A 15,073-nucleotide genomic window follows, 5' to 3' on the forward strand; every position below is an offset into this window, starting at 1 on the left:
TCCAAAAGAAGAGGAATCTAACAGTGTTTGAATGGTTTTTCTAAGTTGAACGGTTTTGAAGGAGATAGAGTACAAAAAACGTACGGAATAGATAAAATAGAATAAAGATTAGAAGAACAATACTGTGAATGCTTTTACAAGCATTCACACTAATAAAGATTTGAATAACAATACTGTGAATGCTTTTACAAGCATTCACACTAATAATTTGTCACTCGATTAATCAAGTAGTTGGTGTAGTTTTAAAAGAACTCACACCAGCATTTATTATGTCTGAGAATACGTCAGTTTTGTAATGGTCACATGAGATCAGTGAATGTTACCTGTGGCGATGGAGCAGGGGAGGCCACTGAACAGACTGAGTTGATCTTTATTATGGGGATGTGGTCCTGCTCTTCTTTACACTGGGTGTGCAGTCTGTCAGCAACAACAGGGCCAAGAGGGTTCAGCTTTTTCACTGATGTGTGCAGTCCAGGGTCTGGAAGTAAGAAGGACAAAGGTTAACGTACTTTTTAAGTACGACTAGTGGAACATGTCAGCTCCTAACAGGGTTTCATGAGTTGTGCATTGTATTAGCTCACAGCCATGTTTTTATCCATATTTAATTATTTCAGAAGGAGACACATTTCAGACCTTCATCCACAGCTTTCCTCTTCAGTCTTCTGTTTGATGCAGTAGTATTCTCTTTATCGACCTCACTCTCAGAAGCACCTGCAAAATTATAATATTTAAGGCGATTACAAAAACAGATATAGATATGCTTCTTTGCTGCAAAAGAAAAGAATTGTCTTGGTACTAAACAAAGTAAGACTGGCTTACGACCACCTCGAGACTCATTTTTAAATAAAACACATCTTAAAACCACTTCCTGTGTGGCTGCAGCTCAAGTTGGACCAAGTTGTTTACTAACTGGAAAGTTGGTGGTTTGAAAATAATATTTATTTCCCTCTGACTTCAAGTCTATTCAGTGTTAAAGGGTCAGTTTACTGAACCACAATTTCTCTGTAGATTTTAAGGTTTTAATTAAAATACTAACTAATATGTTTTGTTGATATAAGATTTTGAGAAATATTTTAAGGGACAAAAAACCCCAAACCTTTGTTTTTGGCTGTCCGTGGTGTTCCTGCTTGGTTATCTTACTCATTGTAACTGACCACTGAAAGCATTGTGTAACCTTTTCATCTAATTCATACTGAAGATAATGATGATTAAATGATCTGCTCACTCATCAACATGTGTTCTTGATCCAAACGATGCTCCTTGATTTTATGCCGCTCTGACTCGTAAGTGTTTGATGCCTCGATGGTTACTGATAAGTCAGAATTTGCCAAGTTGCCGTCCACCTTATTTTTCTCATCACAGTTGTCAGATATTATAAGTCTGTCTGAATCTGCTCCTGTGTCTCGCAGAGAGTCGTTAGTCGTGCGATTCATAATGGAGTCCACTTCTTCGTAGAACCTCATGAGGCATCTCGGGTCAGCTTCATCAGTCTTGCCCCTTTGAAGGCACCTGTAGAGATACTTGAGGTTCCTGTACTTAGTGTGACACTGTTTCCAGTCACGGTCGATGCCTTGCTGCAGTAACCTGCTCGAGATCTGGACAAAGATGTCCCTCTTTCTGGTTGAGCTCTCCAGCTTCCTGCGTATGCGCTCATCGGACCAGACTTGGATCAGGGCTCGCACCTCTTGGTCGCTCCAGTTTCGACCAGCGTCTGACACTGTGACCACTTGGTCAGAGCTGGAGTCTGTGTGAGCTCGATGGGCATCTGGAATAAAAGAACAGATATGGAAGGAAAAGCTTACATATGCAGCTAAACTCCACAGGTGGCAGATTTTCTTTTCTTTGTTGGCAAACCTGTACTTCTCTCTCTCTTTATTTCCATTTCTCCGTCCATGTTGCAATCGTCACTGTTGTCATCTTAAATAAGGAAAAATAAGAAAATTATTTTCATGGAGTCTTGAATCTAAAACAACTGATTGCAAACTTGATGCTTACCATCATCCATGTCGATGACCACCTCCCTCTCAGAGCCTGTTATCTGCCCCGTGTGGCCTGCTGGTGTTTGTAGCCTCCCTGCTTCCAGTTCACCATCATACAATCTCTTCTGCATCTCCATGCTCCCATTTTCCAGTCCTTTGTCCAGTAAAATAGCTTCCACTTCATCAAAAAACTTCATGTACTTCCCCAGGCTTCCTGCACTGCTGCCTCCTGCAGCGTGTGCACTTTTAGCAATCTTATAGTCATATTTCAGATTCTTGTATTTTGTACGGCATTGTCTCCAGTCGCGTATCACCCCATATTTTCTTTGCATCTGCTGAGCCATCTCTTGGAATATTGATTTGTTGCGCAGCGTGCTTTTCAAACGTTCCCGAATGTTGCGGTCGGCCCAGACGCACAGCAGCGCTCTTACTTCATCATCTGTCCAGTGGCGGATTCCCTCTTCAGCAACATTCGTAGAGTCAGAAACAGCAAAATGAAATTGAGTCTTTATTCCTGTGCAAACATGAAGACATTGTCATTTTTGGCTAAATGGTGATTTTAAAAAAAGAAACTTTAATCTCCGAGGATCCACATATATGGACATCACATTTTGGGTTATTTAGACCAAAATACTCAATTTTGCTCTACAAGGGTCTGATATCCACCTCCCAGGACATTATACTGCTACTCTTCTCCTCATATGTGGCTCTCATTTTTTTCTTAGAAACAAAAATGAGGTAAAAAAATAATTCTGATAATTCTTTGTTTTTACATTCAACAGGTCCCAATCAGCCCAAATATCAAAGAGAAATTAAAATGCATGCCATGGAAGAGTTCAGGTCTCAGGAGGTTCATGTAAGTGTCTGAGTTTTTAGCACAAGCAAGCTTTATCCTTGGATGCTAGTTTTTGTTTTTTCCCAAAGTGAACAAAGTCATGTTATCATCATTAGTACAGTTGGTGTTGAACACATTTACCTTGCTGGACTGGGTAGATTCTTCTTTGATTATCCACACCTTCTTCCTCCTGTGGCCTTTCCAGCGGCCTTTCTTCCACTCCTGGGCTGTAGTTCACTGACGTGCCTGCATCAGGCTTCCTGCTCTGAAGTCTCATGCTTCTGTATTAGCTGAGACTCCTTCCAGCTGCGCACAACACTGAGCCTCCTCAGACGCTCTGAAATCACCTCAAATGTGCTTCTGCTCTCTACTACGTGCTGTTGTCCACTCTGGTCCCACACTGAGAGTAGAGCCAGCACCTCAGCCTCCCCCCACTGCCTCTCCACTGAGCCTTCACCCTCCCCCACCTCGCTATCACCCCCTCTTTGTCTCTCTGCTCCTCTCTCCAAGTTTGAGCCGACCCGGAAACGCTTTTCCGCCCAGCCTGTCTGCTGCACGGTTCCCTAGGAAACCAGGCAGTTAAGCCTGAAAGCAACGCCTTCATGCTGAAAAGCTGCCTCACCAGTGGCTTAAGCTGTGTGCTGAGGGGGCGGGACTAAATGTAATCTGAGAAGCAGCTTGGTAATGACTGAAACTGCAGCAAGACGACTCTCCATATATGGCAGCCTCACAGCAGGGAAGCAAATCTGCTTTTTTGTTTTCGGGTGAGTTTTGTTTCTGCTCCATTTGGCCCTCGTTAAACCAGTTTTGTTTTGCCTCAAGGGAACCGTTACTGACTCAGGTTTCATGCAGAGAAGAAACAGAAATCATTCATGCAAAAATACACTAATACATGAAAAATTACACTGCTATTTTTTAAGAGTTGTCAGACACATAATATCCTGTTGAGGCCAAAATTATTAGCCCCCCAGGAAATATGGAACAATTTCCTAAACTTCTTCCCAATTTTATGCAGTATTGATGAAACTTGATATAATTAGAGTCACCAGTGCTATTTAGTAGCTTCTGGTACATTTTGTAATATAAAATACATTTGTAGGCTTTCTTTGTAATGTAGTAAAAAGCTCCATGTTAATGTTTGCTTTCAAAACACACCTACAGTAATGAATCACCTTTAAAAACACACCTTAACTCAAGTCAGTTGGCTTCCTAACAACATCCAATCAGCATAAAAAGACTCCAAGAAACAGGGCACTTGAAAACATGACAGGGACGACTGTTACTCGCCAAAGACAAAGGAAATCAGAAAGAAGACAATAGAGGCTCATAATAAGGGGAAAGGCTACACTGCCATTTCCAATCAATTCACAGTTTGCTGTGGAAAATACTTTATTGAAGACGTATGAAGTGCAATAATTACACCCTGGAAAAGCAAAAGTTCAAAGAAATCATAAAAACCCCCAAATTATCATGAGATTCATGAATACGAGTATATAAACATTTTATTGCATCAAGTCAGAAAAGAAAGCTCCATGACACGACTTCCTGTCCACGTGTCTGTGCTGTGAGCCACCGTGAACAAACTGTTTACATGTTTTGATTCCACTTTTTGCTTTTTCTGCTATGATCCAAAAGCTCTGTGTGTCTTAAAGAAACACACAGAAATACTTACTGGCTTCAATCATCTGTCCTTTTATTATTTATTTAATCTATATTTAACCAGGAAGATCCCATTGAGATTAAAACATTTTTCAAGGGAGACCTGCAGCAAGTATCTCACAGTCACAAAAATGACACATATAGACACAATCAGGAACAACACGCAAAAATCAATCAAATTCAGTAAAAAGTTAAACCCTCCATCTGTCCTTAAAAGTAGTGAAAGAGCTGGATCTTGCATCTTAAACACGTCGCTCTCATTGTTCTACATTCTCATGTTTTGTTTTTCTTTACACACACTGAAATTGTGGGTTTTGTTTTTGATTTGGTTAAATGCAGCTTTTGCAGAGAAACGATGAAAATGTTTTTGACTGTTGTGAAAACTGAAGTGGCTCTAAATCAGTTTTAGTAACTCTGGGATTCTCAAATTTGTCCTCACAGAGTAAAACCAGTCTGCATCCATCTTCCACTATCATCTATTTGCTGTATCCTTTTTGTCTCTGTTATCTGTGGGATTAACAATATAACTAGCAGCTGCTCACCTTTTACTGCAAACAGCTCTACAATAAAGCAGGTCACCAGTAGAGAAAGAACTTGACCTCATGTCCAATAACTAAAAGTATTAATCTGCTCACAGATTTTGTTTTTCAAGAGAAAAAAGCAAAGTTAAGTAAAACAAAACACCCACAAAAAACCCACCAATCCGACATTTTGCAGCTATTTTCAATGCTGATTCTGTTCTCTGTCTTTAATCCTGCCCAGAAACAGACAATCTTACATTTGCACTGTAGCCCTAAACCCTTCTACATATCACCTCATAGAGGTTCAAGTGAAAATATAATCCAACTGTCCATTCAGACAAATTAACTATGTAAGACACACTCACATTCTGGTAATTGAGAAATGCACGTACCCATCTGACCCATCAGAGCACGGACACTGGACATATGGGACGTCCTGTGGAGTCTGAAACAGGACATTGGCAGCAGATCAGTGAATCAGACTTGTTCTGCTGAATCTTGATTTTGTTGTTGTTGTTGTTGTTGTTGTTGTATTCCTCAAGCCATTTCAGACCAGCTGATGGAGTGTCTGAATTGGTCTGGATGGGTGCAGCATGTCAATCTAAACCTCACCTAATTCAGGGTCAGTGGGTCAAATGTTAAACACCAGATAACTGACTCCATTCATGTCAAATTTATGCTCCCATTTTAATTTTTTAACCCTTTGATAATGTTTTTAGTTGATATCCAGTCAGAGACATATTATTTTTTCACCTGCTGAATTTGTCAGTTTTCTCACCTACAAAAACATTAAGAACAAATAATGAGGCTTTGTTAAATATGGAAGCTGCTTTCTACAACTGGACATAACTGTGGCACAGAAATACTCAGATTACAGCCCTACTGTCAGTGTTTGTGTTTACTTGCATTACTTGTATTGTGTACTGTTTACACAGTCACACAGACTTTTATTTGTGGACCATAAATCAGTCAATGTTAGGACCTTGGTTAGAAACCTTTGGTTATGTTTAACCCACAACAAAATAAAAGTAAGTTAGTGTGCTCCATGAAGTGAGTGCACCGTTACTTGTATTTTAGTCTGAAAGCTGTAAATGATAAAGGTGAAGATTCATTATCTTGTGTAATGCCTTCTTATTGATGCACACACAGTTTTGTCTGTGTCTGTATCTTGTGATATCTGGTGATTGTTGACAGAAACACTTCAGGCTCAGCAGTGTTTCTATCTGAAATGCCGTCTCAAGAGTCACATGTCTCTGTTGACTGGAGGTATTTTCAACACCTGGCTGTGGCCTGAGGCAGAGGAGACACCGTGAGAGAGAAAATAGAGACAATAAAGTCCAAAAAACAAAGAAGGAGGCGCTCTGCTGTTGACCCTCCTGCATCTGTCTCAGTGGGGAATCTAGTGATGTTAATGCTGTGTTCACACATGCGCCTGCATCCTGTTGTCTCCTGCTGTTTGGGTTACAGACACAGGAAGCTGGAGAAAATCCCACAGTCAGCAAACAATGGACCAGAGTGTGATGTGCTGAGTAACAGTGAGTGGGTTTCTGCTTGAAACCTACAATTCAACAACATGATGCACACATTACTAAATCTTCCACAAACAGGCCACTGAACAGAGCATCTGTGGTAGGATGATAGAGTGTTGCCATGGTAATGCACAGGGGAGTGGTCAGACAGAGCACTAAAGGTGGACTTCTCCCTGAAAAGATGCATACATGCATTCACACAAAGACTCTCATGGCAAAAACACAGACAATAAATCTCCTCCTACAACAACATCATGAAATATTCAGTGAGTTATATTGTTGTTCCACATTGAACAGTGTAAGGATGTATCTCAGCATAAATCAGTTCTTATCAAGAAAAATAAAAGTGTAACCATTACATCAGAATACAGAACAGAAGCATGTAAAAACATCTGAACATGGATGAGTTGCTATCTGAATAAAATGCAAGCTTGTCTTTGTATGACTTTATTCAGTCAGAAAGACTTACAGAGCTTGTTGGTCCTGTGACTTCAATGTGCTTATTTACTGGGACAGACTGAGGCGTGGGTTTCAATTTGAGATCTGTTTTGTAACTTGTTGTAACTCACGTCGGAACCGAGTTTAGCTTTTGTTTTGCAAATCAGTGACTCAAAAATGTAACTATATTCTGACTTTGGAGATACAGAATACAAATATAAAATAAATATGAATAAAAGTGTCAGGTTAAACTTGGAGGCCATTTTAAAGAAGTCTTGCCTGTAACCTCACAGTACGATGAACGGCAACTTCATGCTGAAGACTTTAAAAATGTCCAAAATAGCTTCAGAAAACAAAAACTTATTCTCTTTTTGTATAACATGAGCTTTTTTGGTTTCTCCCCATCCACTGATCTCTGTCTCACATTCATTGCCAACACCCCTCACCACTTCTTTATGTTAAGGTGTTAATGAAACATGTCTGCCATCAGGTTCATTTTAAACACAAAAATCTGTCAGAGCCCGACTCCTGCTGTTTCATCCCCTTTAACTTTTATTCCCCAAATGTTCTGTAATGTTCCCTGATCTCTGAAGCCACCTTTTGTTGCCATATCTGTTATTTCAAATGCATTTAGATCATGCTGGAAAGCATTTTGTGGGTCCTTCCATATCAGGAGAAAGAGGGAGAGTTATTTTGCAAAGCCATGTAGTATTGTTAGTGTACCACCAAAACAACTTTTAGCTCCAGTGGGTCAGTTTTACTGACATATACAGACATGACACAATAATAAAATCAGATTAAAATAAAACTGCTGTGACAGTTTTTATTAGGGTGAATCTCCATTCTTTGTAGTGAAGTGTAATTCCCTTTGTTACAAGGGAAGCACTCCTGTGTCCTGTGTCTATCTGTGGTCAGTGTCCTGCTGTTCTCAGAGCAGCTGATCTCTGAAACAGCCTTTCTTTTAAAGGATAAGAACTGTTACTTTTGATGTGCTATTGCATCTGCTGTTAATCTTTAATTCACCATGAACGTGATGTGTCATCAGCAATACAAATTATAGACTCTATTAAAAAAATTACAATTAAAAGCAGAACTGGCCTAAATGTAACTGTCCTTTCAAAAACAAGTTGGAGAATTCACCATAATTTCCCAATGGATTACATTTTTTTGAATTAATTTTTTTTATCACTTGTTATTCAGGCATTTTGTTCAATGCTATTTCACATTATTTTTGATTAATTTGTTTCTATGTTGCTGGTGTCAGACTCTGAACCACTGTGGACTGAATCTTTGTAATAAACTGATAAAAACACATGGCTGTTGGTGAGACTGAATTCATTCCTAGTTATTTCTCAGGTGAGAATGGGACATGCTCTGCCAAACAGAATTATGACAGTTTTATAAAGTGTCTGAAGTTTCCACACACATTTTTATTTTCACTTTAAGTTTAGTGTCAGTCTCCAGGGTGGTTTACCAGTTTCAGTTTAGGTATTATTGTTAGGAAATGTGCGTATTGCTTTCAGACTTCATTTGAATTTGACTGACTGTCTATATATCTATATTGTAGTGGTCACATTCTGCACAATACTGCAGTAATATAATGCAACAAGCCCATGACTCTCAGTTCAATTCAGTTTTATTTATGTGATAAACCTACCCCCTTTGAACATGACTTTGTGACAATGGGAAGGAAAAACACCCTTTTACCAGGATGAAACCTCAGACAGAACCAGGCTCGGAGAAGGGCAGCCATCTGCCATGATAATGTCAATGACAGAGCCATAACTGTCTTTTTTAGGCATATTACCCCAAACCCTACGACATAAACATATGTACAGCGTTAAAAAAAAAAAAAAAACATAAGAAATTTCCCATATATGTTTTTATTTCACTTAATTTAGATCAGTCAGCAAACGCCATCACCTATTTAAACTCGGGGAGGTTGCAGGAAGCCCTTTTATGACCAGAACTCTTAAAAATATAATAAAATTATAACATAAAATATCTTTACATCACGCGTGAAAAATCGATTTGAAGTTATTTTTTGAATACATAGCTTGTTAATGTATGAGACGTCCGTGCTTTTATTTCGGAACTCCCACTGAAGCGGGACTTCCGGTCAGGGTGTATCTTTCTCATTGATTCGTCCCATTCTTCACGTGCTGGAGCCTATCAGAGCTGAGAGGCGGGGCATCAGCCTGCGGCAAGGTTATTTATTCCAGTCTTTATGGTTTAACTTTCACAAAAAACGACTCTTTCTACCAGGCTTCGTCACACGTCGTTACTGAGCTACGCGACATTTTATCTGTAAACATTAAAGGCTCTTAAAACATACATTGACGCTTTTATTCTGAAACATTTGGCGGAAGAGTTCCAGGTAGCGCGAAAGTTGCGAGGAAGTTTTGAGGACGAGTTAAATTCCAGCTGAAGCTCGTGAATACGGAGAGCATGGACGGCGCTTCCACTGCCAGTTTAATCCCGAAACTCCACGACGTGAACGGAGTGAAGTTCGGAGAATACAAGCTGAAGAGCGGCCTGCTGGCTCCCATTTATATCGACCTGAGGGTGCTCGTGTCCCACCCCGCGCTCATGAACCAGGTAACCACGTGCCGCAACATACTAGTGATGGGCAGATGAAGCTTCATGAAGCACTGAAGCTTTTCATCCAATTGGTTCACCCCAGCGCAAAACTTCTTGAAGCTTCATTTGCTCTAGTAGGACATCTAGTGGACATAAAAATATTAGTTGGCATGAATTTGAAGAGTGTGGCATTTTGTACACAGCCTGTAAATGTCAACAACAAAAGGAGTGTGTAAAACATGTGTATTGTAGTGATGGCAGCATACTGTGTATATTTATACTGGCAGTTTGGAAAATGATTATTTGGAAATGCTTAAAATGGAAATGATCATTTACTGTGAGGTGTGGTTGGGGTTTGGACAGTGGTTGTGCTTTTGTAACGTTGAGGTATGGACAGCTACACACTGAGGCTTTGAGCCTCAGTCCTGCCTGTTCACATTTTATTGTGTAAAAACTAAATTTTCACTGCTTTTATGGCCTTTTTAGTGGGGAGAACATAGCTAGGATTTAATGATTTAACAGATCTTTTAAATCCTTTGTCCTCCACAATACTAAATGTCTGGGAGTCCTCAATCACCATGCTAACCAGGTCTTCATCTATTTGAGATTGTTCTCCTGAGGAAAGACAATAAAAACAAAGCACAAATATAAATATCACACACGTAACTTAATACAGTTGTATAATATTGTTATATCCTTTAGTAACATTACGGCATGCTATATTATCATGGCATTTGATGGCTCACCTGGTCTTGCTCCACAATCGGTGTTCCCCTTATTCTCATGCAAAGCTCTGTAGTGCCTGAGCATGGATGATGTGTTGTTGTTATATCCCAGCTCCCTGGCACATAGCAAACACTTCACCTTGTACAAAAGTAAAGACAGCTTAACATATATTGTATTGCACCATCAGTATTATGAAAACACATCTTCTGTACAAATTTACATACCTTGTTGGGAGGAATAAGATGAAAATGCTCCATTCTCTCCTGACTTTCTCTCCTCACTCTCCTAAACCTCCAAACTGTCTCCAAACTCTCACTAACCGTAACTCTCCATCAAACACCCACATTTTGAATGAAGTCTGAGGGGTTTATATCGCTGTCATAGCTCGCGGCAAAGTTTGAACCACTTCCTGAACCAGTCACGTGGTACAGCGGGCAGCGAGGCTTCGGACGTCATCATTTTCAGCTCTTCCCATAAATGAAGCAAGCCTCGATACGCGCATCGCGGAAACGCCCCCTCCATTACTCGACACAAGCTTCGAAGCCTCGATACAGAACGTCACATCACTACAACATACTGACTTCAGAACAGCTGAAAGCGATACCGGACACAGGGAACGTCTGCTGGATGCACTTTCTGAAGGCAAACATGTCTGAAGGCACTCGTCGGTTCCTGTGTAACATTAATACTCACGCGGTGTGTTTTACAGTAATTTAGCAGACTTAATGGTTGAGTTTCAGTGAACCCCTCCTTTCACAGAAAATATTGTAAGACAGTTAAAACAGATAAGACTGGACCTGTCAGCAGCTAATCACTCACTCAAGCCTCAATAATCTTTATATGAATCAGCAGCTTTCTGCAGCAGCACGGCTCCTCTTCAGGTCACTCAGGATAAGATAAGGATGAGCAGTTCAAACCATTCAGCCTTAAACAGCTGATCATTCAAATGTATCAGCTTTTTAATGAACATTTTATTAAAAGTTCATCATCTGCAGCACATCACTCTAAACTGTGCTCATTTTTCTCTTCTCTCCTTTATATATTTTTTTTCTTCCAGGTTGTGAGTCTCATCTACGAGCGAGTGCAAGAAGAGGGGCTGCAGTTCCACTCTGTGTGTGGGGCTCCTTACACAGCCTTGCCTTTGGCCACAGTGATCTGCTCACGACACGAACTGCCCATGATCATCAGGCGGAAGGAGGCCAAAGACTATGGTGAGCCGCCCTCAACTGCTCGCATTTTCAAAAGACTAACAGACTTATAGTCCACATGTTTGAAAAGCCTGATGCTTCAGGCTGTACCCACAGGTATCCAGTGCAGTCAGATAGTAAACTGTGTCTCTGGTACAGAACCTGTGCAAATCTAACCTATAAAAACAAAATGCAAACAGGAAAGTGGGTCCTCCATCTTGCGTGGGATATTATTGTTTAATATTTCCCAGTTTGAGAATAAGTGGAAGTTTGTCCTTCAGTATGGACTCGTAATTTGCCTTCTGTAACCCTGCTTCAGGAACCAAACGGCTGGTGGAGGGGTCGTTGCGTCAGGGGGACACGTGCCTGATCATTGAGGACACGGTGACCAGCGGCACCAGCATCCTGGAGACGGCTGAAGTGCTCTGCAAAGAGGGGCTGAAGGTCCAGAATCTAACATTACAGCAAAGCTCATAATACGATCGTTACGCTGCACTGATGTCAGCAAGTGCAGCAGCACACAAGAATGACCTCTGACATGTTTTTATTCAAGGTGACGGATGCAGTGGTCCTAATGGACAGAGAGCAAGGTGGTGTGGAGATGTTGGCTTCAAAGGGAATCAAGCTCCATCCCATCATCTCCATATCTCAGCTGCTCCGTGTGCTGCAGGCAGCCGAACGCATCGACGCCCAAACCGCCCAGAGTGTCCACAGGTTCATCCAGGACAACAACACTTTCAGGTACAACTTTACAGAGTTTCCCCCCCAGTGGGGCTCAAGTGTTTACTTGTGTTGCTTCACAATCCAGGAACAAAAAGTCAGTAAAGTCACTCTGTCACCTTCACTCTCTCTCAGCCCCAAGAACGGCAGCGACTCTCCTGCCAGTAAGAAGCTGCAGCTCAGTTATTCAGACAGAGCCGAGTTACCAAGTATGTAGTCTTACAACTTTAATTATCTAAAGTTATTTAAAGTCCAAGCAGATGGTGGTGTTTTCTTTGGTTTCTCATTTTCTGTTCCTTCTTAATTTGTTCCTTCTTGTATCTGCAGACCTTCACCCTCCAGCATCAAAGCTGCTGAAGATTATGGAGGAGAAGCAGTCCAACCTTTGTGTGTCTGCTGATGTAACCAACAGCGAGGAGCTGCTGCAGCCGAGTCGCTCGGTCCAAAGATCTGCATGCTGAAGACCCATGTAGACATCCTGGAGGTACAGCAGGATCAACTCAAACCTTCAATCTGTACATGTAACAAACAAGCTGATGGGTTTTTTCCATATGTGCTACAGGGCTACACATTAGCCTTCATTCAGAAAGTGCAAGCCTTAGCAGAGAAACACGACTTCCTCATCTTTGAAGATCGCAAGTTTGCTGACATCAGGAACACAGTCAAGCATCAGTATGAGGGTGAGACCATTTCACACTTTCTTTTGGTCGTGTAAATTCAAGATGACATAAAATCGTGTTGTTTATATCCAAAGTATTCAAACGCTGTGATCTTCTGTCTTTTCTCCAGGTGGTTTGTACCAGATTTCCTCCTGGTCCCACATAGTAAACGCCCACGCAGTGCCGGGGCCAGGAGTGGTGAAAGGTCTGAGCGCTGTAGGAAAGCCTCTGGGCCGAGGCTGTTTGCTCATAGCTCAGATGAGCTCCCAGGGATCACTGGCTGCTGGTGAATACACAAAGGCTGCGGTGAGCACATCTGTGTGGGACTTGCTCTCAGTTTGTTTACATGTGCTTTGTGTTTCAGCTTACAGCTGTTTTGTGTTGCACAGGTGCAAATGGCAGAGGAGCACTCGGACTTTGTGATGGGGTTTATCTGTGGCTCCAAGCTCACAGAGAGGCCAGAGTTCATCCACATGACCCCCGGGGTGCAGATGCAGGCTGGAGGTAAATCTGACTGCTTTTGTTGAACATTTTCACTTTTATTCATAAATTCACAACAGAAGAACTACAAAGTGAGGTGTGCACACAGTGTTGATATGAAACCCCCCGAGTGAAGACACATGAATACACAGTGCATGCTTTTAGTGATACATCCTTTGTTGTTGTAACTCGTGGAGCCCCATCCTACACAGTCTGTACAGCTGAAGGTGAAGCCTGCACCGTCTGATCAGGAGATTCAGAGATTTGTGTGAAGTCGTTCTGTTTTTGTAAAGTTCAGGTCAAACTGCACCTCAGACAACCTTGAAGTCTGCTTTTTGCCATGACTCATTTCTACCACAGGGTGGTGCTGTAGTACATCAAACTAGCTATAGCTGTTGCTAATCTCCCAAAGTCTGCAGCAGTCTCCCCCTTTAATCCCATTTCCCTTCTCTCTGTCTCCTTCCCCCCTTACAGGAGATCTGCTGGGCCAGCAGTACACCACTCCAGAGGAAGTTGTCTACAACAAAGGCTCTGATGTCATCATCGTGGGACGAGGCATTTTGGCAGCCTCTGATAGGGCGGGAGCTGCAGAGTTGTACAGAAAGTCGGGCTGGGACGCTTACAGAAAGAGAGTGGGCCAGAGCAGCATCTGAATGTTTTTCTGTGAGTCTGTTGTGCTCAGTGCTGTCAGTGCTGCTGCAGGCTGAGGGTCACAGATACCAACAGACTCAATAAACTGATCCACAAGGCCAGTAATGTTGTGGGGATGGAGCTGGACTCTGTTAGGTGGTGTCTGAGAGGTGGATGTTGTCCAAGATAAGGACAATCATGGATAACACCTCCCACCCACTCCATGACATGCTGGCTGGCCACAGGAACACGCTCAGTGAGAGAAACTCTGTAACATATTGTATATGTAAATAGTTTAATCTGTTACTGTCTTGGAGCAGCTGTAACTTATAATCTCCTCAGGGATTAATAAAGATTCTGATTGTGAAATAATTCTGCCTCCAGTTTCAAAGTGCAGCTGTAACAGGACCTGTGCAGGTAAACTGAGTGTTTGTAGGCAGCGTGTGATGATGTACACAGTAATGTTTGCTTCTGATATCACATCAGTGTTTGACACTTGCAGCTTGTTCTTGGCAGGTGTGTATTTTACTGTTGTGAACAGTCTGCCGAGCGCTGTTGTGTTTAAATGCTGAACTGTAATCTACAAACAGCAGTCTCACATAGTTACTGTTTTTTGTCCACGTGGCTGAGAGTGGTGTGCAGGATGTGGGTGATGCGTCCTCTGTGGATCTGTTTGGATGAATATAGTGAAATTTGATGCTTAAGTTTGCAGTGAAACTTGTTTCTTGGATGGAAAAGAGACTATATAGCAACACCACAAGCTGTACATACTGGAAGAATACGTTTTATATGTCAGATAACACTGTAAAAGAACTATAAGCTTTATACTGGTGTCAGTTTTTAAAGTCTTTTTGCACTTTTTTTAGTTTGTTTCTGCCAAACAGGAAAAATATTAAACTACGGTGGAAATAGAAACGGTTTTCTCATCTGTGCTGGAATCTCACAGACCTGCTGGTGTTTAACAGTTTTTCTCTGCTCTGTTCAGGAAAATCCTCCCACACACCCACTCACTGTTAAACTTATGTAAAGCTACTGGTTTTACAAAATGATTTCCCACTGAGGAGAACAGATGTGACTGTTCTCCTCAGTGGTAAAGCAGCTGTCTCTACTCCTGTGTCTCTGTCTCAGGT

The 15,073-nt window shown here is 41.5% G+C and overlaps 2 protein-coding genes and 1 long non-coding RNA gene across 4 annotated transcripts; 2 read left to right on the plus strand and 1 right to left on the minus strand.

Annotated features, from left to right (window-relative positions):
• Positions 1–284: 284 nt before the first annotated feature.
• Positions 285–3,598, minus strand: LOC102079425 (uncharacterized). Of its 2 annotated transcripts, none has more exons than XM_019355941.2 (6): positions 2,956–3,598; positions 1,996–2,466; positions 1,855–1,917; positions 1,226–1,765; positions 634–711; positions 285–478 (listed from the first exon to the last, which is right to left on the minus strand). In XM_019355941.2, exons 1-6 carry the CDS (start codon positions 3,089–3,091, stop codon positions 300–302), a joined length of 1,467 nt encoding a protein of 488 aa, XP_019211486.1. In that variant the 5' UTR covers positions 3,092–3,598; the 3' UTR covers positions 285–299. The 2 variants fall into 2 exon arrangements, with proteins under 2 accessions (XP_019211486.1, XP_019211485.1); XM_019355940.2 differs by having other exon boundaries at positions 1,996–2,493.
• Positions 3,599–3,730: 132 nt separating this feature from the next.
• Positions 3,731–6,343, plus strand: LOC106097316 (uncharacterized). Its single transcript, XR_001223588.3, has 2 exons — positions 3,731–5,616; positions 6,261–6,343. It is a non-coding gene; the product is annotated as an uncharacterized LOC106097316 (long non-coding RNA).
• A 2,852-nt stretch (positions 6,344–9,195) lies between these two features.
• On the plus strand, positions 9,196–14,843 carry LOC100691324 (uridine 5'-monophosphate synthase-like). The gene is given in 11 exon segments (XM_019355942.2): positions 9,196–9,559; positions 11,325–11,478; positions 11,774–11,898; positions 12,008–12,195; positions 12,310–12,383; positions 12,502–12,600; positions 12,603–12,658; positions 12,737–12,854; positions 12,964–13,139; positions 13,223–13,337; positions 13,788–14,843. Coding segments are annotated over 11 exon segments (1,434 nt in total). The 5' UTR covers positions 9,196–9,409; the 3' UTR covers positions 13,967–14,843.
• The last annotated feature ends 230 nt before the right edge of the window (positions 14,844–15,073 follow it).

Source organism: Oreochromis niloticus, unplaced genomic scaffold, assembly GCF_001858045.2.
Source record: "Oreochromis niloticus isolate F11D_XX unplaced genomic scaffold, O_niloticus_UMD_NMBU tig00007924_pilon, whole genome shotgun sequence".
NCBI classification, from domain to species: Eukaryota; Metazoa; Chordata; class Actinopteri; order Cichliformes; family Cichlidae; genus Oreochromis; species Oreochromis niloticus.

Excerpts from the sequence above, each read along its gene's own strand:
- LOC102079425 (XM_019355940.2), bottom strand. The coding sequence starts at position 3,091 with ATGAGACTTCAGAGCAGGAAGCCTGATGCAGGCACGTCAGTGAACTAC. Across the intron at positions 1,918-1,995 it reads GGTCATCGACATGGATGATG|ATGACAACAGTGACGATTGC; the intron begins GTAAGCATCAAG and ends TCCTTATTTAAG. Across the intron at positions 1,766-1,854 it reads AAAGAGAGAGAGAAGTACAG|ATGCCCATCGAGCTCACACA; the intron begins GTTTGCCAACAA and ends CTTTTATTCCAG.